This window comes from Nomia melanderi, chromosome 14, assembly GCF_051020985.1.
Source record: "Nomia melanderi isolate GNS246 chromosome 14, iyNomMela1, whole genome shotgun sequence".
In the NCBI taxonomy this organism is placed as follows: Eukaryota; Metazoa; Arthropoda; class Insecta; order Hymenoptera; family Halictidae; genus Nomia; species Nomia melanderi.
Genome location: NC_135012.1, coordinates 6,768,760 through 6,791,529, shown reverse-complemented (window position 1 = coordinate 6,791,529; position 22,770 = coordinate 6,768,760). Strand labels below are relative to the sequence as shown.

Here is a 22,770-nt window from a genome sequence, read left to right as displayed (position 1 = left end):
CAAGTGCAACGGAGCTTCTCACGGTCCCCGTGAATGTTGCTCGTCTTTGTACTACGATCGTTACGTGTATCATATTTTTTTGTCGTTTTTCCGCTTCTTTTTGGCTTTGTTTAAGGAGGATTGTCATCGTGCGTTGGTGTTTTCGCGTCGCCGCGTGCGCAAGGTTCAACGAAATTATCCCGGAACGAATTATGTGGAAATGCGGTGATGCGGGGTAAATGCTCTCCAAAGATATGTCAACGATGTAGAATGTCGGATCGCGACGCGATGAAAACCGTGAGGATCGCGCACGTTCGCGAATCGAACGTCGATCGCTCGATCGAAGTGACAAGGTGATGACAAATAAGTAAATAATGTCGATCGTCGACGCGGAATCGTAATTCATCGGACATGATTGCAAATTCGATCTAGTATAGAAGCGAAATTATAATAGTGCCGCGATGAATGGTACAAACGATTCGAAAGTTCACCCTCGAATGCCGTAAGATTGATAAAAACAAAGGAGAATCTCAAAAATGTGAACGCGTCGTTCTCATTTTGCGATGCAACTAATTCGCATACGAAATTCGGATCATATTCACCGAATTCTCAATACTCCACGGACCTCCCTTTCCATCGTTCGCTAATTTCAAGCTCCCGAGCCCTGAAATCTCGGACGAAATCATCGTATAAAGTGTACTCGCCGCTGAGCGTCTACAAAAGATGTACGTTATCCATGAACAGTGTTAAAATCTTAAGATAAACAATGCAGAGACTATGTCGCAACAGTATCGATAGAAATGGATCTGACTAACAGGATGAGCGCGATGCGTGTGTCTCGGGCCGCTCTTCCATTCGACGACGATCCTTTTCCTTCGTCGACTTCATCATTTCCTAGGGAAAGAACCATCGAATCCCGTCTCAACGAAGCGTCATCGATTTCAGCAATACAAATTCCAGGACTCTTCGTTCCCCGTCGAAAAGTCGTCCAGTTCCGAGGCTGCCGGAACAATTATTTATCGTTCGTCGTCGAAGCAGTGCTCCCCAATTGCTCGAGTTCCCCGGAGATCCCGCGGCCAATTCCTTGAACGTTTCGTGCGTGTGTTACAGGCTCCCTGGTTACATGTGCGCGTGGTGCAACGCGTCGTTCCAATCGATAGGATGCACAATGTGTGTCGGCGTATGCGTTTTTCGTGGCGATCAGAGGCGGGCTCGATGCGTTCGCGTGTATCGACGCGGCAACGAAGACGGGAGAAAAAACAGCGGGGAAAGAAAAAGGAAAAGAGGGTGGCGAACGCAAAGAAGAATAGAGTCTTCGGTGACTTTTTTCCCTCAGCCTCGCATGAAGATCAGCATGTCCGCGGTCGGTCGGTCGCTCCCGTTTGGTCGAATCGCGTTCAATCTGTACGCACAGTCCGAACGTAACTAGGACAAGGCGATGCCTAAGCACACGAGAAACATCCATCAGGATATTGATCCTTGTCTACGATTTCTCCGAACAACGCTGAGTTCTTCGCTAATTCTTCATTAGTTGCTTGACGGTTTTACGCTGGATCCCGAAGGACTCGCGAGGAGTCGTGTTTTTCTTCGTTTCCCGCTGCAGAAGATCTTTTCCACGTCCTTCGTCCATCGTCCTCGGAGTTCGGAGCGCTCGTTTCGTTGCTCCCAAGGTGATTCTTCGTTCCGAAACCCTTGGAAAACGATTCTTTCCTGCGACGCACCTTCCACGAATGAGGATAACGATACGACGGCACCCACGAGGCTCGAAAACGCGTCACAACGTTAAGGATCACTCTCGTCGAAAGTCCATGGTACGTCCTGCAAGGACGTATCTTCCTTGAGGAGAACACGGACTACAATGATCTACGTGTTCACAAGGATAATAAAAACGCGAGAATTGCTGACTTCGTGTCCCCCGTAAGCAACGTCCACGAAGAATCACACTCGAATGGCCTAGTCTAACCGTCGACAATAATTTATCATTATTATTGTTGTTATTATCGTTGTATGTCTATGTATACGCGTGCATGGTGTTACAATGTTACACACGCGTATACACGCACATACGCGTACATACTTTTTATATATAAAAAAGTGATGAAATCCTTGTTAGCTATCTATCGTTTAACAATGAAAACGTATTTCTTTTGTTGTCTTTTGTTAGTTTTCGAAGGGAACGTACACTTCCTCCACCGTCCTCTATTCTTGGCATTCAGTCTCGACTTTAATCGTACTCTCGTGTCGTTTGGCCACGAACTTGACGTTTCCTTACAACAACACTGCATAAATGTCTCTCTCTCATCTTTTATATATGTATATATATAATATATATAATACATGTACCATATGTATATTATGTATATCGTACTTTGTATTCGCTCGTTAACTTGAAAGAGGCAGTATTCCTTGATGGCTCGTCGTCGTCCATCGCAAAAAGGAAGTCACCGAAAAAATGACTCGCGCCGGCACGTCTTTCCTTATCCTTCCTTTCTTCGTCTCTTCTGTGTCGAAATGGATTTTCCGCATTGAAATAGGACCCAAAAGAACTCAACCTCCCCTCTTGAATCTATCAAATCAAGATCAGTAAACCAAAGATATATTAAAGAAAAGAAAAGAAGAAAAAAAAGAAATGAAAAAAAAGAAAGAAACGAAATGGCTGACACGATGACGACGTTGGGGATGGTGGCAACGAAAATCGAGCGAATGACGGTCAAAAAAATAACTGAAACGCCACGTGTCATTTTTTCCAAGTACTTTTATTCACCTTTATACTCTTACGATTTCCAAAAAAAATGGCTGATTCCTTTTCTTGCTTTCACGCCGTTGTTTTCTGTCGGCCGCTGATGCGTCACAATGGATTCGATTACTAAACGTGTTCCCATGCACTCGAAAAATTAAATGTTTTTCGTGTATATATAAATATATATATGTATATATTTATATATATTATATAGATATAAAAACAGAAAAAAACAGTTCCTTGTATACTTGTCCGCGGACAAGAAAAACGTGTCGGAAGAAAACCGAAAACAAAGTCGAAAGAAATAAAAGAGAACGACAAAGTGTTTGTATGCGTGTGTGTGTGTGTATCTGTGTGTTGTTCTGCTCACAAACTTTAGCGTCTTCTTCGGTTGTTATCTCTTTTTTTTGTGTTTTTTTCTCTCTCTTGCATTCTCTTGCGCTATGACTAGAGACATAATAAATCGTTAATTTTGCATGCTATTCGACGACAGTTATATATATGTATATTTTGTATTCGTATAAAGAATAAGAAACCATATTGCTTCTGTGGCTCGAGGCTTCGAAATACAAAAATGAGAAGCCTCCACCGAGAGGCCACGGAATCGCGAAATACAAAAAGCACAGATCTTTTGTTTCCATTTATTATTATTATTATTATTATTATTAATCATTTTTTTTCACTTTTTTTTCTCTCTACTGCCCTTCTTCCTTCGCCTCGAACATGATGAAAAGAAAAGTGAACGCGTGAACGCGTTCCTTTCGTCCCCGTCTCGAAAACGGATTTCGAGACCGGTGACACGGCGGTACTCGAAATCGAAGGAAGAAGGTTCTCCATTTTTTCCGGTTTGGCGCGGAGAAAAGATCGTTTTCGTTTTTCTCTCTTTTTTCCCTTTTCGTTTGCCTAATTGGTCGCTAGAAGATATGGAGGCGTGTGACGTAAAGCGAGATTAGTCGAAAAAGAGTTATATCAAAAAACCGATTATAAACGTTACTGTCCAAGAAAAAGTGAAGATTTTCCCGTTTCTCCTCGTCTCCGTAACACGACGCAGAAGTAAACGCCATTAGAAACTCCTCAGAGATCTACTTGGTTCTCCCCATAAACAGTTCATTTTAGTCAGATTACGTGACTGCCCCGAATTAGGAAAACAATTGCTGCTCGTTCGCGTTCCGGAAGCCACGCTTCTTCGCTTTCTCCCCGCGCTACCTCTCTCCTGCCAATGACGCCAAACAGAAACTGATATCAACAGGTCGGGAACACCGATCTCTACCCGAAGCACAGGCTAAAACGGTCGTACAAAATAGAAGGAAGGAGAAAATAAACAAGAAGAAAAAAAAAGAAACATATGTATACGACGAAGTGAGTATCACTTCGCGACTACACAGTAAACGCGGAACATACAATGGAATAAAATGTAACGACGAAAGATCGACGCGCTAACTCCCGAGGGGTCGAAGAGACGAATAAAAAGACACAGTATATGGCAGCGTGGTCGCCGGAAAGCGATTGGACCGTAATCCTGCGGTACTGAACAAGTGGATCCATCGTTATCTCCTTAGATACTTATATATTAAATATTAATAATTATAAATTACAATCATCGTTAATATTAATATTAAACAGTATCATTAATATTATTACTTTAAATGCATACACAGTTTAAACACCTATTTTTTTTCCGACAAAAAGAGGACAGAGGGGGGATGAGAGACAGAAGGGAAGGGTGAAAAGACAGGTGAATGGAAAGTCGATCGAAGGGGGTGTGGGAGGATACGTAATAACGAAAAGAACGGAACGCGATTCGTACGAAAGAGCGTGAAAATGAAAAAAGAAATGATGACGTTCGTTGGGGGGGGGGGGGGGGGATGGCGTGATGGGATGGGTAGGCGCGGAAACAAAAGAATGAGAGACGAAAGAACGACGAGGGGTGAGAGAGAGAGTTTTGGTCTCGCGGTCCTTAGCTTCGATCCGTGATGATTCTTTGGGTCCTATTTCAAAGGAACTTCTAGGACGACTTTCTAGTCGAGAACACGTGCCTTCCTCGTACGTCCGAGGACTGTTTCGGTGCTGGACCGATACAAGAAGAAAGATGTGAGGACTCTGCATTATTCTGTTTCTTTTGGCGAGATTTAGGAGGAACTCTTCTCGGTCTCGCTGCTTCTATCTAGAGGAATAAGGGAGAGGCTACAAACTAAACGATTACACGTTACATTAAATATTCCCTTCAATCTTCGTTACTTTATGCTGGTCCCTCGCGTGCGCGTATCAGATCCGCGTGCGAGGCGAAATACATAGAAGTCTCGGATATTTTTTCTCCATGTGTTGAATTCGTTCTATCGTCACTTCTCTTTTTTTTCTATCTGTCTGTCCGGTTCGACGATGTCCCTTTCCTTTTTTACGTGCGACGATCCGAATTTTCGATGAAAGGTGCGTGTGAGAATCGGCCGAAGGAACAAATCAAGAGTATCGTATCGTTCTCTTTTGTCTTTGTTTTTTTTTTCACGGTTGTCACACTTCCATGCTCTCTCTCTCTCTCTCTCTCTCTCTCTCTCTCTCTCTCTCACTCGCGCGCGCGCTCTCACTTGCTGTTTCTCATTTCGATCGGTGAACACGTGGGCCGCGCCTCCGAGACCTTTCGCGCATTCTTGCAACATCCGAAACACGTTCACTCTTCGACAATCTCTTGTAAACTCGACCATTCACTCAACTTCGAGGAAAACGAATAAAGAAAACAGACGGAAAAGAACAAGAAGGCGTACAAGGTGATCTATATAGGAGATGGTCTATACAAAATAAATAACGATACATCTATTAAAAAAAAAAAGAAAAAAAAAACGGATTAATCGGAAATATTAATGCGAACTCGGATACAGTTGCGAGAAACTTAATGCTTCCTCTCTTTCTTCTCCAGTTGTCACTTGATCGCGCCCTCTCCTACCAAAAGAGAGCGGGGCACGAAGATGGTATGGTTGCGAAAATATGGAATCGATACGTTAGAAAGAAAAAAAAACGAACAAAAAGAATTAGAAGGATACGAGGCCAACGAAACGATTAGACGTACAAGAAATAAGGTTAACATGATCGGAGATACAGTGTGTGACTTGTACGTCTGGGCTCGTGGATGTCCCGTCGCGTACTTAATGTCGGATGCCTTCTGTTTAACGGTAGTTCGCGTTTTGTGTGCAAATGTATGTATGTAGTTTCCTATGTACGTATTTTAATACACGTGCGTACGGTGTGCGTGTAGGTTGAATGCAATATGCGAGATTATCGAAACCTTGGCTGCTCGTCGACATACGTATTACGTATATATATATACGTAATATATTCATATATTATACATATTATAATATATATTATATATATTAATAATATATATAATAATATAATAATATATAGTATATATAATATATATAATATATATAATATATAATATATATAGTTCTCATGATCGTGTTTGCTTTTGTGCCGTGCACGAGCGACCGGTGTTTTCGTGCTTTCATCATGTCTCGCTTGGTACGACTTAGCTTCGTGCGTGTTCGAGAAGAAACGTATGAAATCAACCGCCGGAAGAGAGCAACCTGTGTCGGCGCTTCGTCGGGCAGTGAACACACTCGGAACCCATTTCTTATTTTCTCTGGTGAATGAAACGAGCCTCCTCTTTCGTGAACCAGCACCAGCCGATTTTAGGTGATCGTCTATAGGTGTTGTCCGGTTCTGAGAAACCTTCGAGGAGAAGTTATTCAAAGTCGTGGTAACAGAGCACGTGCTCTTCGAAGACTCGCCAAATATGATCGTTGAGAAATGGGGGTGGGTAGGTGGTTGGGAGGAGCAGCAGCAGAAGGACGAGGAGGAGGAGGAGGAGGTGAAGGAGGAGGAGGAGGAGGAGGAGGAGGAGCAGAAGGAGGAGGAGGAGGAGGAAGAGGAGGAGGAGAAAAATGAAGTGTGCGCTCGACATCGGAGAGATTTGGCTCTATCCGCCTTGGTGCTGCTCTCCGTTTTCGCCGTTCTTCCTTTCACCTCACGCTTCTCTCTCTCTCACTCTCTCTCACTCGCTCACTCTCTTCCTGTGTCCCTCTTTCTTTCTTTCTCTCTCTCTCTCTCTCTCTCTCTCTCTTTCTCTCTCTCTTTCTCTCCGTTTCTCTCTCTCCCTCTCGATCATCATTGGATATATAATAATTACGTTCGAGTGTCGGACGAACGATAGTTTCGTACTAGAAGCGCTGATATTCACGAGTGATCTTGTCGCCAACTTTGCCACGTCGCCAGGTCAAGTCGACAACGCTTCTCCGGTAGTCTTTTTGTCCACCACAACCCAAAACGTTCTTAAACTCGCTGCTACTGGTGGTGCTGGTGGTGCCGCTGCTGTTGTTGGTGATGCTGCTGCTGTTGTTGCTGCTGCCGCCGTCGTAGCTTTTCTTACCGCCCTTGCTCTTGCTCCTGCTGTTACCGGTGTTTATCGGTGGTCCAAACTTTCTGATCAACGTCAACTCTGGTGAACTAGGCGAGTAGTTCGCCTCTGTCGAGGATACGGACACGCCGACTTCGGTGGTCAGGTGGTGGTACTTAATGCTTATACTGTATGCTGAATGGCTGTAGTTGGTTCTTTGGAGGAACGTCTGGGAGTTAACCCCAAGTTAGTTCCAAATACGTAGGAACGAATCCCAGGAGCCCGTCGCTACCGCCATACCGTCCTCCGTGACGCCTAAGCAGGACACACGATTATCGTGGCCGGTGAGGATTCCTGTGAAACAGAAACAAGACGTTTCGAAAACACCCCTATTTTCAGCCTCTCACTTCCGGAATACAACCACGACTCTTTTCCCAGACTTGCAAATCTTGACTTTCCGTCTTGACTTAATGTTTGAGTGTTAGTGCGACAGTCAATGTGTGGACCACAGTCAAATAATTAGAACAGAAGCACGACGAAAATGGACGAAGAAAGAAGTTAACACAAAGGCGATAACGTCCTCTCGTTTTCGAACAAGAAGCATGTGAATTGGAAAAGGCTCCTTGCTAATCTAATTAGCGGCAAATTCAGGCGCCGACAACCGTCTAGTGCGTTGAATGTATAGATGGAGTTTCGCTCTCTACCTTGAACTATTTTAACGAAATATGGAACCAAAATGAAAGTAAAACAGAATTTTGTTTTAAAAAAGGTACGCTATGAGCCACGAGAGAAGGACTTAAAATAAAATTTCTCTTCTCTTCAAACGGAGCGTTTTTGATAAAAACAACAACGTACCAGCTCGTTCAACCTTCATGGAATCCCAGACATTGCAGTTGAAGTCGTCGTAGCCGGCCATCAATAATCTACCGCTCTTGCTAAACGCTACGCTCGTGATACCGCAGATAATATTGTCGTGGCTGTACATCGCCAGTTGCTGATCCGCCCTTATATCGAACAGTCTGCAAGTTGCGTCGTCTGAACCCGTCGCGAATGCGAATCCATTCGGGAAGAACTGCACACGACAAGAAATCAAATTTTATCATTCTTATTCTGTATAACTTATAAAACTCCACATCTGCCTAAACAACTATATAGCCTAGCTATTACATAGCCATATTAGTTATCGTCTAGCTAGTTATCATCTTACTTAACCACTAGATAAAAGCTAGATACCAAGAAAGTCTAGAATCTCACCGTGACAGCGTTGATGTCACTCTCGTGACCCGGGAAAGTCTGCTTGCAGGAACCCTCGCGAATGTCCCAGAGCTTTGCGCTGGCGTCACACGCACCGGAAACGAATGTGCGGGGGTCCGGTGCCAAGGACAAGGACATTACGTCTCCCGTGTGTCCAATAAAGGAGGTGCACTGTTGACCAGTTTCTATGTCCCACAGGGCACTGGTTGAGCAAAAAAAGTATTCGTTGCGAGGGGACTCAAACACTTCCACGGGTGACATAATTACCAATTGGGAAGCAAGGTACCCCGGGAGCAAAGGGAGAGGATGGATCAGGGTGCACTTTTATTGCTTTTCAACCTTGCTGCGATTATAGTGCAACTTTCTGCATTCAAATTCGACACTAGTCGACACAGTGATCGTTAAACGGAAGCAGGAATGAAATCGGGGATAGTGATTTTAAGAAGAATAAATATTCCTTACCAAGTCATGTCCCCAGAACTAGTGACAATCTGGCTATCATCGTAGAATCGACAGCAAGACAAGTACCCAGTGTGACCCGGGAGTTCTCTGCTGACTCTTACGTTTCCTTCCCTAGTTTTAAGACTATAGATGGAACAAATGTTGTCCAGGCCACCGCAGGCCACGTAACTACCTGACGGTGCATACGCACAGGTCATAACCCATGAAGAGCGCAGGGGGATCGCGTGAACTTTGTTCGTGGTGTAACTATCCCACACGATCAGCTTCCCATCTTGCGATGCAGACACTAAGTTTCTGTTGATCAGACACAAGAATCTCTGTTTGAATCTGCTTCATCGTGAAACTGAACTAAAACCAGACAGCGGACCCTCATGCAAAACAAAAATTTTCCAATGTAATCCAATGAAACGAGGATTACGTAGAAGGTAATTTCTCTTGACTATCTTAATAGGTTGAAAATAGGTAGCATCCTCGAAACCACATGAACACTTCTCTCTTTTACTTTCTACGCATCCGTATTTATCATTAACGCAGAAAATCCGCTGTCTATCTATAACCTAGCGTGCGCGTTGGAAGGTACCTTGAGTCACTGCCCCAATGCATCGCGTAAATCTTGGCTAAGTGACCGCGAAGTGTGCGTCTCGTGCGCATCTGTATCCGGCCGATGGGCTCCATGCCCGATGTGGCCTGGACCAGCGTCGTGTCGCATGCTGCTTTCCTAGCATCCTGAACAACAAAAATTCAGCGAATTAATGAGACATCGAACGTTGAAACGGCGACATTCGATTCTCTCATTCATCCTTTCAACATAAACGCTCCGCACACATGCCGACACAGAACTCGCCGCATTCAGAGTGCACATCAATCGACCGGGCTAATGAGCCTCGCGCAAAAATTTCGTCCGAGCTCATGATGCGCGTGCACAAACCTCATCGGCGAAAGGTCAAATGTCGCGGCCAGGAGACCGATACAATTCGCGAAAGGTGCCGCAAACTACGGAACCGATTCGGTGAAAATTCGGGCGAATTTTTCATTTAAGGGGACAGGAGAAAGGGAGGCTGGATGGGCTCTTTCGCGTTGACCTTTCGGCAGCACAGTGAACGCAACAGCGTGCTCATTCGCGAAGAATGCAGTCATGATTCAGTCGCAAAGAGTCCTAATTAACGGCGCGTTTCGTACTGGTTACGCGGAGGGTGCCACGGGCAGTTTCCAGGAAAATGTCGATGAACGTAGTCGCCGTTACACTGTTACGACGAAATCGAAATAGTCGAAACCGGAAAAAAGAGAAACGAGAAAGAGAGAAAGAGAGAGGAAGAGAGAAAGTCGTTGAGACATCGTTGATGTATTTTAAAAACGTTCATTCTATTTATCGCAAGCCGCGTATTAGGCGTGCACGGCTGACGACGCGTGTAATTTCACGCACGCTGGGCGAAGGGAGAAAGAGAGAAACACGCGGAGAGAGAAGAAACAAGACCGAAAGCGGGAGAGAGAGAAAGAGAACGAGAGACACAGAGAGAGAGAGAGAGAGAGAGAGAGAGAAAGAGAGAGAGGGACGGTGGCGTATTGATCAGAGAGAAGCGACGGTTATGCCGCGCCCTACCACCACCACACACCACACCACTACACCATCTCTCGCTTCCACGTTTTCACCATGCACGGTGAATCCACCGATCGCCATCGATGAGGATTTTCTACGGGGAAAGAGTGTCTAATTCGCGCGGACACTTTCAACTGGCACGGCCGATTTAAACATAAACGAAACTAATCGGCCGATGAAATCCGCGGATTTCGCCGGGCGGTTGTCACGGGGGTTGAAAGCTCGAACACGAATCGCTCTTTCTTTTTTTCTCTCTCGTTCTCTCTCTCTCTCTCTCTCTCTCTCTCTTCTTTTCGTACGTGGCATAAAGGGGATTCGCATTGTTCGATCTTACATGCTTGAATCGAACGAGAGGCGTGTGGCCCAATTTCTCAAAGAGATTCGGAGATGATAGGGCAGGCAATCTCATAATACTATTAATAAAGGGATTTTATCGTGATATCGAATATCGATTTTCAAGGGAGTAAAAAAAATCAGCTCACCGGGTGGACACTCGGTGCGTACGTTTCGAGTAAGCGACGAATTACGTGTGCGACGCGCACGGATGAAGGAAAAATATTAATTGCGACGCGAGGTGGGGGAGAGGGATGGCGGTCGTAGGTGTACGACTGTGAAATCTTCGTGGGCGTGCGGAACAAAAAGAATTGCTTTTTAAATAATGTTTGTGATTTTGTTTCCAACCCTTGGTCTCGAGCACAACGGAAAATAAAAAATCGCTGACTCGTTAGGGGTAGAATAGGGGTCGGTTGTTTAATGCCAAGTGCACTTCGAGCGGAGAGAGACGCCCTAGACTTTTTTCTTTTGAGACAATACACCGCTGTTGCATGGAGAACTGTTGCTTTGTCCCTGATGTCTCCGAGACCGCCAGCAAACAATGAGGATATGCGAAAGTGTCGGGCCAATTTCAGCGACGCACCTAGGCCCTTGTCTAGCGAGCAACGACACAACTCGACCGTATCGTGAAATAATTCGTACCGAAACGCTCGAGGGGTTAACATCGAACGGGACACCGCCCAATGATAGCAGAAGTCGCTATCGTTTACGGTTTCGAGATAATTCATTGGCAGGAAATTGTGATATGGAATTCCGCGCCATGTGCGGGAAAGATACAGTCAAACGGATCCACGGGGAACAGAAATAAAACGGTCGTCCAAAAAACTTTCTGCCTTATTTTTCAATCCTCAACTGTATATCTGAAACGGTCGCATATCGGAAGTCTTTGTTGCTACAATAATACAAATTCCGCAAACACTGGCGGCATCGGTGATCCAATGAAACACAAAATTGACTTTTTTAATCCATTAACCGAGTGATTCGTTCATTAGAAATTCGGAATAAAATAGTAACAATAGAATGTCGACAACAAAACCCTTACAAGCATACACAAACAACGAATCAACTCAACCTCTACGATCAACGACACGTTACTCGTACACGCCGCGACAAAGGACACCTGTACAACTGTTTCAACGGGAGTAAAAAGGGGTGGGAAGGTGAACTTACTCGAACAGCATTCTTCAGAGCCTCCGCCTCCTGCCGAAGATTGTCCAGCTCGCTCATGTTGCCTGTCTAGTGATACGTCGGCCACGGGAACACCCGCCAAGGGTGGAAGAGGGTGTCTCGTGAGGAGGTGGAGGTGGTTGAACCTCCGGCGAGCCTTGGAACGTGGTTTTCGAGGGACGAGCGGCTTCTATCTCGTTTGCCTTCTAACCGGAAAGTGGTCGGGGCCCTGTGTCACGCCGTCGACGCTTCTTTCGACGGCCAACGTGGGTCCTCGAGCTTTCCACCACCGGGAACGGGTGCAGGAGGAAGAAGAACGAGACGAAGAAGATCGAATCCCCACCTCCGGCAGGCTACGCCGATCTTTCTCAGGCCTTCCGTCCGATCCGCTGCTCGCACGACTTCCTTTTCCGCCGCTACCACCGGTACCAGAGTCAGGCCACCGCCGACTCTCCCGCCCCTCGCGCCAGCTTCGACACCTCCTAGCGAGACCGTTGCCACCCCTAAATAATAAATTTGTGGAAATTAGATTTCTTCTCGTACGAGTTTCTTGTTAAACAATCAATGGTTACGATAGTCAGAGGCAAGAAACATTGGGGATACAGGCAAACTGAGTTTTGTTTCTGTGATACTTTAGGCTTGGAGGTTTGCGGTAAAGATTATGGTCCAAAGATCACGGAACTACTTCTGTTTTGTACCAGTTAATTAAACGTTAAAAAGAATTTATCGTCGGCGGCTACATAAGCCGCACATAAGGAACACATTCGTTGTTCTATTTCCATCGTCAAACTCGGCGCATTCGTGTCACGGACGGCACATTTTTTCGTTTGTGCATTAGTAGAGCATCATTAATCTTCCGCTAGATAAAGAAGACACTCTGTTCCCGGTTTCTACGAGAACCGACCCTCGCCCCCTCCTGTTCCCGGCTCGAATTCACGCGGCTCAGCGAACTCGGAGGAAAAAAGTAATGCTCCTCGAAACGGGCGTCGCACGCGCGACCATCTCGCCGCGAACGCGCGTCCGCTATTTTTACCTAACGGACCGATCGCGTTCGGGGCGAGCGTTTTCTACGGACCTACAGGGAACTCATTGAAACACCTCTCGACGAAACTCACGATCGCGTCTCCGCGGCGCATCGACCATACTCCCCGCGATTCCGCGTCAGTTCACTCAAGCATTGTTCGCCTCGCGGAGCGAACGGCTCGCCCGGTCGGTGAATTTTTCAGGTTCCATCGGAATTCGGTGGCAACGAGCGTCCTTCACCTCCAAAAGGTCTCACAACCCGGGGAATCCGAGGGTTGTCGATCTAACGCAAGTTGTTCTCATTTTCCGGAACCGATGGAACCGCTCGGCGCATGAGCGACCACGGTGTACCACCGAGGACGATACCGGGTGTCTCGATAGAGGCAAACCTGCCCTCGTCAACTCGATGAATCCATTTCCCTCAGCTCCTCTGACAAAGCGAACAGCGTGAAGCCAATACGCGTCACGCGAAATCCAAGTTTCAACCCTCACGAATTCTCACACGTCTCCCTAGGGTACACAAGGGGTGCACTCCGCTTAATATTCAGGCATTCCCACCTCACTTCCCGTATCCACTTCACGCGAAACGTCCAGGAAACATCCAGAACAGCGAAGCGAAAAGAGGAACCGCGTTCGGCCGGGACTTACACGCTCCGTCCGTCTTCCACTCTTGTCAGAGCGTCATGGATTCCGAAGAAACATAACCTCCAGGCGTGCAAGGCTCCCGAGGAGGGTGAACAGTAGCCTTCCTGCGCCCGTGTTCTACCGCCAGATTGCGCCCCCGATGGAACGCCAGAAATTCCGGCGAAGGTAGGTGCCCAGGTAAGGCAGAAGGCCGAGACGAAGGGGTGGCCTAGCACGGAAGAGGAGCACGCACGCACACGTAGTACGAGGAGGACCGGTGAAACGCGCCCATTGGTGCGAGTTCTCTTTTCATGCCGCGTTCACAGGAACCGTCGAAGCAAAGAATCGATGAACAGAGTCGGTGGCTCGCCCCACTCGCGCCGTCTCACTCCTACCCTCCCTTTCTCACTCTCTCTCTCTCTCTCTCCAGCCACCCTACTCGCCACTACCCTCTCTCCGCCTCGGCTGTTGCTCAGTCAGGGTAGCACACGCGAGCGAATCTCGTCCACTCGCGAGACACGCTCGAATTCCGCGTAAACCGGGAAGAGACACCTGAAAGGTGTACGCGGTGTCTCGGAACACGGTGTTGTTGTTCGAACCACACCCAGGGAGAACGACGCGCGGTGGTGTTTCGAGAGAAGACCGCCTGGGCGGATGAAACCAAGAGGGAAGGGATGAGCGACGCTGGCGCCGCGGCGCCCGAGTACCGGCTGACTACCGGCGTCGCCAGGACGCCATTGTCGAGCGTGTGACAGGTTGCCGTTGGCGGTTCTGATACCGTGATAACTGTCCCCGGATTTCGAGTACCGAGAGAAAGGTTTGACAACGATGGAGTCGATAAAGGGACAAGTTTAGGGGGTGGACTTTTTAGGTGTCCTTCAGTTACTCTGGGTCTAGGCACAGTAGGGACTGACTGCGAGAAGATTAACATAGTAGGCTTCCTGTAAACCAGATTTCAAGGAGGTTGATGCATCGAAAATTTGCTCGTTGGTGGCTCCCCAATTACTTTAAAATTCTATTAATTCCTGAGAAACGGGTGTATCGATTATCTCTCGAAACAATTCCAAAAGAGCCTAGATACGGAACAGCGAAACGCCTGTAGCTTTTCGATAAAGACTGCTCGAGTTGTAGTCGAAAAATAAGGAAACGTTCAATCTGGTTTCGCGTGGAATCGAGATCCTCCCCGGAGGAATGCGTAATTAACGGAGCAGACTGCGTTTACGAGATTCATCGCGGAAAAACTGTCCGTCCTAACGCGTTTGACCTACATTCCGTTTATCGCCCTTATCAAGGAAGAAGCGTAGAACGATTCCCGTGTAGTAATATTCACGGGGTCGTCCGGCTCTCTCATTCCGGAGTCATTCGCGGCTGGAGGGGGGCTCGCGGACCTATCTAACAGAAGGCTCCTCTATCATCGGAATCCCTAGGCCATCCTACACGCGTTCCCGGATGCACGAATCGGAGCAACAGTTGAACCACGCGGGTCAACGTCCAATACGATCTTTCGCTTGCCTCGCCTCGCCTGGCTCTCTCGCTCTCTCGCTCGTTCTCTCCCCATCTGCTTCGAACCGGCTGTATACAACCGCGAGGCTGCCAAGTACCTCACACCAAGTGTGTACTCCGACCAAGTCCCTGGCACGGCCCAACGGTCTTTACAGGCGGTGACAAAGAATGGCGGAGAAGCCACGGAAAGTCTATCCGATACGCAACTTGTCGACCGTTCACGACGGACGCCTGTTGGCGTTGCACCTGCCAACGCTCCGGTTGCAGTCAACGAGCACCGACCCTTTGTATACCTGGGTCCAGCCCCAATCATCGACGAACTCTCTTTCCCTCCGGTGAAACCGATCGAAAACGATGGAAAAGCGAAACATTATCGTCTAGTGGGTAATCTGGCGGATAGAAAATCCTAATTCGCTAATTGAAACTGTTACGATCGAAGTAATTGCAATTGGTTTCACAGAATTTGATATTTCTATCTTTTAGAAAGTTTAGCGAGATCCATCGACGGAAATACATGCAGAAAATCGTGTAAAAAATGCGTTAGGATAGTCGAACTCGAGTGTTGCCGAGGTCCTTCACCCTCGCAGCGAATATCTTAGAAAACTCGTCGGTGCTTCTTAGAACCCACACGATCCGAGAATCGCAACAGCCGGTCGCGAATAATTGAATCTAAATGGCAATCGAACGGACCGTAACGATATTAATTACCGCGTATTCTCAGGTAAAGCGGCTTCGTTACAGCGCGCCGCTTCCCTCGGAAGAACGATAGAGCGGTATTACAGCTGATGACTGTAATTCGCATCAGCGGACCGACCTACTTTCGAAACGCGTAGAATCGGAGAGGATCAGCTTCCAGCAGCGACACGAAGTGGCTGTTTGCCGCTTGGTTCCGCTGATAAACTGTCGGTTTATCGATGGGGAACCGGCTCGCGGAGGCGAAAGCTCGGATGAACTTGGATCGGGGAGACGCCAGCCGCGAATTTACCCCGGCCGCGGCGGAGGGTCGCGGGAGATACACTTTTCCGCGCGAGTCTTCGACTTTCGGCGCACACGGACACGGCACACGTACAACTCTGTCTGAGAATAGTACGAGAATAAAGAACGCGTCCGCTTAAAATAAGCCGTGACGCAAGGCGATCGATCTATCAATCAATCTGCAAACTGCACCGCAAAGAGAAACACTTGTTCGTTTTGTTCGACGCGTTCTCCCTTTGAAAGCATCGATCGCGAAGACAGACATAAATTGCGCCCGCGAACCTACTCCACTCCCGCCGATGCGTTTTACGTGCCTTCGGCTATGACTGCCGAGGCAATCGCGCGCATGTGTGTACTCGTATCTGTGTACGGACGTGTGTGCAGTACGGGGGCTATCGATAGAGCGCGAGGAAAATTAAAAATTAACCCCGATCCTTAAGAAACCATTAACAATGCAGAAGAGTTAATTCAGGTGCGGCTGTGAGTCACCAACCTGTGCCGCCGACGTGTTTCATTGTCGCGTGCGACTCCAGCGTTGCGGAAAGCAGAAAAGGGCAGCGTAAAGGCACACGGATCGACTTCGACGGAAGGAAAACCAACCCCGAAACCAGCTGCCGTTTGTCCCCAGGAGGTCCTGAGGGGCGAGCAAGGGACGACGGAGGGGTTACGGGGCTTTCGATCGATACTTTCTCTCAAAGAAAACATTGTCCCGAATCCATGCGAGTATAGATCGCTGCGGAGGCATACAAGCGTGCTCGCGTGTGTGCGTGCCTGGAGATCGAGTCAATCGAGGAACTTCGGGGATGGAAAACTAAGCGAGACGTGTACGTTTCAGCATATTAAAACTTTCATTGAATTTAATGAGGTTTTCCTTTAAGCAACTCTTAGTAATCTCGATGAACGAACCACGCGAATCAAAGGAAGTTCATCTAATTTTTTTCGTTTCTATGAGTTTATCATAGATCAAGAGGAATTTCAGTTTGACTCCATTCCCTGCGACTCGGTCCGCGAATATCCGCGCCAGCGTAAAAGTCCGCAGTCGACTAATTAGCCAGCAGAAAATTCTTCTGGCCCCCTAAATTTTTCACGTGCGCGACGATCAAACATTCGGATGGTCGGGTGAGGGGCGAAAAGGAGGACGTACAGGGTTGACGAATCCCAAGCGACCTGGAGCGGGATGGGCGATACATTGCGGAGAGGTGACGGCAGGTGAATGACGTCAGAAGGCGGACCGTGACGTCAGAAAGTAACCTGAATATGGAAGCTCCGATACCGGGAGCTTTCTTTCGACTGTTCGCGACCCGGCAAGAAAATTCTATTTCGTCCGTGGGTTTAACGACTCCTTGGATCGACCATCCACCGTATTTTCATTCGCAGATAAAGATATCTTAATCAAGGCGAATTCGAAGGGACGAACGCCTCTGGCTGGTTGATCCCGACGCTAAAGAGTTCGATATGTACAGAACGAACTCCGCGTCGTTAGACCGCGCGAAGAAATTAAGCCGCGAATAGACCGTTTCGCTATTTTTACGGATCACTGTGACGTCAGAGGAAGGGAGCGAAGAAGCAGGCACTTGAATGTTTGGATTATCCAAGAATCCAGAAGGCTGGAAGAAATTAGGATTCAGGGAAATTGGATCACTATCGGAGAAGGGAGTTCGTTTGACCTATTGCTCCGATCCGATATCATTGTCGTGTTGTCTGCCGCGCACTGTCGACCGTGTTTCTCGATCAATGAAAAATTCTTCTATCAGTCCGCAATTAAAGTATTGCGGCGAGAGAAAGACGGGGAAAGAGCGAGAGCGAGAGCGAGAGCGAGAGAGAGAGAGAGAGAGAGAGAGAGAGAGAGAGCCAGTTATTTCTCTCCCGGAGAGATTAAACTTCCACTCGTGCGAACTAAACTTCTCGTTAGTTCGTCGACTAATTCGGGCAGAGAATGATCTCGTTGAAGATTCAGTAGGTCCCGGAAACAGAGTAACCGACATGAAAATTCAAGCTTGTCGGGAAAGTTCAAGCCTAGCCGGAGCAGCCGACGATGCGAGCTTCAGCTTTTAAATCAACAACCCTTCATTTTTTTTTTGTTCACCGGCTTGTTTTCTATTGGTCTGCCTGTTCACCGGGCAGGCAGAAGAAGGGGATAACCCATGGCGGACGAGGGGAACTCGTAACAGGACGTGACCCCGCAGTGGAGAGGAGGGTTGCAGGGTGACAGGAAGGAAGGGAGGAACAGGGGTTTGCCAGTGGAATACATCATTGGCATTGCTTTCGCGTTCGCTGAGTAGCTGGCGACCTACTAACCGTGCTGCGAAACGCGATCATTATTAACGATCATCGTGTTTTCTATCGGGGAAGCCGCATTATTCGAACAATCTACGCAACGCGAGTACTTTACTCTGTTTCCGACGGTTCTATAAGTTTTCACGCTGTACGCGGAGTGGAAAATATTATACAAGGACCAAAGTGCAATGACGATTCAATTGGAATTTGATTAGGTGCCACCCTGTTATCCTTGACATTCGATTTTCTCTGGGAAATGTACACCGTTTACAGAAAACTCACGTTGGTCAATATTTCGCGCACGACTCTGATAAAATGATAACGCTTCCGGGATGCGGAGGAAGATATCGGGGCAGAATCGATCGTATCTATCTTAACGATATTACACCGCGCCCGGTATTTCGTGTAATTAGCATCTATCAAGAAAACGAAAAGAACTTCTGCTCCCGGGCATGTAATTGCATCGAGCGAGCGAGCGTGTCCGCTAACGGCAAGTCTGCGAAACCATCGATTTTTCCCAGTGGTCACCTGGAGTGCATCTAGGAAACACCTTCACGCTGATTCCGCATTCGAAAACCCGGTGTTGGAATCGAACGGGGACTGGCTGAACAACATCTCCGTGTGTTACCCAGCAGGCCTTGGCCCATTAATCAATTATTATTATTATTAATAACATACCGTGCGCGCGACGCAGGCTCGTTCTTATCTAAGAGGATTTCGACTGGTTCGAGCGCGGCTTGATAAGGCAGTATTTACAGATACTGGAATCTAGACTGCTCGCCCGGCCGTTATCGCGAATCGCGAGCATATTCTAACACGACCGACGAATAGGGAGGCTCGCTTTGGAATAATCACTTAGAACCGGCTCCTCTTAAGATGGTCAGGATTTCAGCGATGGATCGATAGGGCAGCAATATCGTTCTCACGTGTATCGACCGGGAAGCGCGCGCTTATCGAAAGAGCCACGAATTCACGGTTATCTGGCCGGATCTCTGAGTCACTTGCAGTCGAATGCAATCGATTCCCGGCCGATCAAGGGTGTAAGACCGATAACGGAGGCGCTATCGGCGTCGCATCTTTCGAGTGGAACGCTGTCAATTGGAGTCGAAGAGACACCACTTGTCTTCGAGACTGGGACGACTTTATATTTCGAACCAATTAAAGACGATTAAGACAGCTGCCGCAGCAATTGGCCGGCCAATCCCGAGCCAGACCGCGTCGTGCTCCGACTCGACGGCTTTTTTCCGCTTTGCCAGAACCGCGACCGTTTCTTCAGACGAACGAAGCACTGTTCATCGTTTCTCGATGTCGCGAGGAGCGTATTCGAGTTGAATCAATCGGCAAATAACTATATCGCCGATAAGAATGATAGATACCGACGTTAGCCGACGGTTCATCAAGGTTGTCCTTCGGTCATTCTGTTTCCTTCGTCGTTCATTTTCCCCTAGGTGACTCATCGGCGAAGCAAATAACTTGACCGCGCGAAGAAGAAACACGCCGACGATAACGAAAGCTCGAGGCATTACCGGCGATTCGGATCGTTTCGGTTGTTCGTTCGGAATCGGTTGTTTTGAAAATTAGCTGTTAGGTTTCCTCCTTGGTTCTTGGATGCTCAATAACATAGAATAAGACAATATAAATGTTTGCATGGAATCTCTTGGGTGTAAGATTTGAACTTGACGAAGATCCTGTTGGAACGACTATCAATACAAGCTTAACGAAGTATTAAACGCGCTACGGTACCATTAGACGCAATAAAAGTCATTAAAAGACGATCAATCGACTACAAATGATAAGCTAACTCATCTGTCATTAGCCAATTGATCCTGCTGTGTTTCTCAGATATGTATCCTGTACATAATGCACCGGAACAAGATCCCCGGAATGTGCCGAGGAAGTCGGCGCCCGAGCGTCGAGTAGCTTCGCCTCGGGCAATAATTATGAAACGTGGGACCGATGATGAAAGTGTCATATTTTCGGCGGACACGTGTACCCGATGCACAAAGAGCGGCGTCGCGGTATTTTTATCCGGCAGTTTCACGTTTTCGCAAAAGTCTCGCGTTCTCGACGCCGGGCCGGTTTGTTTTCGCGATGATTTCGACCTCGTCCCTCCCGCATTATGCAACACACACCTTCCTTTATTACGGCGCCCGTGCGCCGCGAGATAACTCGCCGCGGAGCCGGCCTGGCAGTCAAATAAACGTCAACGGCGCGGTGTCACAGGGAAAACATTTTCCCCCCGAGACCTTATCGCCCGTCTCTTGTACGTGACTCACGTTAATTTCGCCTGTTCTTCGTTCCTCTCTTTTTCGCGAATACAATTACAGGGAATGATAAGGAACCCATGACAGCTGTGTGTTATCTCGGTGCGCGTTCGGGAATATTTGAAGTGTACCAAAAAAAAAAAAAAGAAGAAAAAAACTGAATGATATTACGTGTTTTTGTCTCGACAATTTCTGCGGCAATTATGATGTATTGATTGCGTTCCGAGAGTACGATAACCCTATACAAACAAAACAGATAAGTAAAAGAAAGACAGTAACGAGTTGTAGTTCTGCAGTCACCGCATTCGAAATATTTATTTTATTCTTGGATCAAGTTTCTGAACCATATCGATCCCTCAATTACTATTCCTCTATGTATCGGTAGTGGTAGCAAGGCATGGTATAGTAATTATTGCAATCAATATCCTAACCGTATCTGAAACACAATAAAAAAAATGTAACAATACACCCGTTTGTATTTTATATTTATCCTATAGAAATCTATATTTATTCTTCCGAAGTGATCTACGAGAAACAAGAAATTCCGTTGAAAGTATTAACAGCGACGCGAACACATATGAATTATTAATTACCCTTAATTCTGCGCAGCCCAATAAAATATCCAATAAAAATATTCATCTCGAATTTAATCACGTAACGCGCCTCGTTCGCGTACTGGCTGTCGCGACACATTATTATTCTATTGTTTAATAAAGCCGAGCAATAATAACGGGAGCGATAATAATAAAATCAGAGCTCGAGGAAGCGGACGTTTTGCACGCACCGACCTAATAAATCGTAGACGCAGGCGTGAATTAACAGATAATGAAATACCTCTCGGCTCGCACCGTGAATTAATGGTTATTGATCCCCTATGTAAATTTGTAGTAATCTCAGAATATTGCCAGCCAACCAGAAGTTCGGTTAAAAGTCCCAGTGCTCCCGGCGAGCGAGCGATCGAGCGAGCAAGCGAGCGGTCGGTAAATTCCGCGCGCGGCCACGCTCGTTAACAGCATCCGTCCACCGGGCTCCTTTTACGCCATGAAAATTCTTGAACGAGGAAAGTTCAGCTTAAGCAGGAAGAATCTCATTACCGCTGGAGCCGGCGGCGGGCGGCACTGACTCAGGCCGCTCGTGAACAGTCGATCAGAAAAAACGAAATAATTCTATATCGTCGTCCCGTTGGCAGTTCCACGCTGGCCGAGAGTATTTTCCCGGACGTCGCTTGTGTCAAATATTATGGCGGGGCGAGGAATCGGGTGAAACACGGTCTCGATATTAAAATAACCGCGATGACGGAACAGGGAAAATTTGACAGCGTAGCCTAGGCGGCCGCCATGTTTGCTGCTCGCGATCCAGTCGAAGGGCCGGCCTCGATTCTATTGTAACGTTAACGATTATACGCTTAACGAGAGTAGAAAGTGGTCAATTAAAATCAGATGGAAATAATAACGACGATTATCCTACCTGGAGCTCCCTAACGGAGCGACGCTTGCCAAAATTCCCGGCTCGATGTAACGGCCTCTCTGTCCCACGAACGACTCCTCTCTATCTCGATCCCTTTCTCACTCACTCACTCTTTCTCCCTCTCTCTCTCTCTTTCTCTCTCTCGTTCTATCTCTCTCACTCTCTCGCTCACCCTCTCTCTTTCTCTCTCGCTCTCTTTCCCTCCTGCAGCGGCGAGCCTTCTTTCCTATCCTCGATCTCCTCACATCGATGACGATGCACTTTCCTTTTCACACGCCTCCGTCTCGATACACCGTGCCGAGAAACGGACCGAAAGAAACGCACTCGTCGACGGCGATGTGTAACGAATGAGACGAGTCCCTTTTCACCGTGGGTACTACCTATCGCGACACCACTGAGACCGCCACTTCTTTTTTAAGGTTAACTCTCGAGTCACTGCATGGAATGGTATGACGTGAACACGGGCACAACGTACTCGCCGTATCAGTTTTGGTCAGTCGAACAACACCACGCTCAGACAATTGTTTTCATTGATAAAAAAATGATTACTGACACGAAGCAAGCGGAGCTGCTGTTGCTGCTACTGCTGCTGCTTCACGGCTCTGGCGGGCGGCAGGGCGGGGCTCCGTGATTCGAGTCCCGTAGACCCCGTACACCCCGTACGAAGTCGCCGGCACACGAAGAAACCCGAACACCGGTGGCGCCATGCTTCCCG

The 22,770-nt window shown here is 47.5% G+C and overlaps 1 protein-coding gene and 1 long non-coding RNA gene across 6 annotated transcripts; both read right to left on the bottom strand.

Annotated features, from left to right (window-relative positions):
• Positions 1-2,716: 2,716 nt before the first annotated feature.
• On the bottom strand, positions 2,717-22,722 carry Gbeta13F (guanine nucleotide-binding protein subunit beta-1). Of its 5 annotated transcripts, none has more exons than XM_031992328.2 (7): positions 22,609-22,722; positions 11,926-12,425; positions 9,406-9,551; positions 8,826-9,119; positions 8,364-8,565; positions 7,965-8,181; positions 2,717-7,463 (listed from the first exon to the last, which is right to left on the bottom strand). In XM_031992328.2, exons 2-7 carry the CDS (start codon positions 11,980-11,982, stop codon positions 7,357-7,359), a joined length of 1,023 nt encoding a protein of 340 aa, XP_031848188.1. In that variant the 5' UTR covers positions 11,983-12,425; positions 22,609-22,722; the 3' UTR covers positions 2,717-7,356. The 5 variants fall into 5 exon arrangements, with proteins under 5 accessions (XP_031848188.1, XP_031848186.1, XP_031848187.1 ...); XM_031992326.2 differs by having other exon boundaries at positions 22,056-22,695; XM_031992327.2 differs by having other exon boundaries at positions 22,228-22,695.
• LOC143175312 (uncharacterized) lies at positions 17,965-22,039 on the bottom strand. Its single transcript, XR_013000142.1, has 2 exons — positions 21,182-22,039; positions 17,965-21,024 (listed from the first exon to the last, which is right to left on the bottom strand). It is a non-coding gene; the product is annotated as an uncharacterized LOC143175312 (long non-coding RNA).
• Positions 22,723-22,770: the final 48 nt, after the last annotated feature.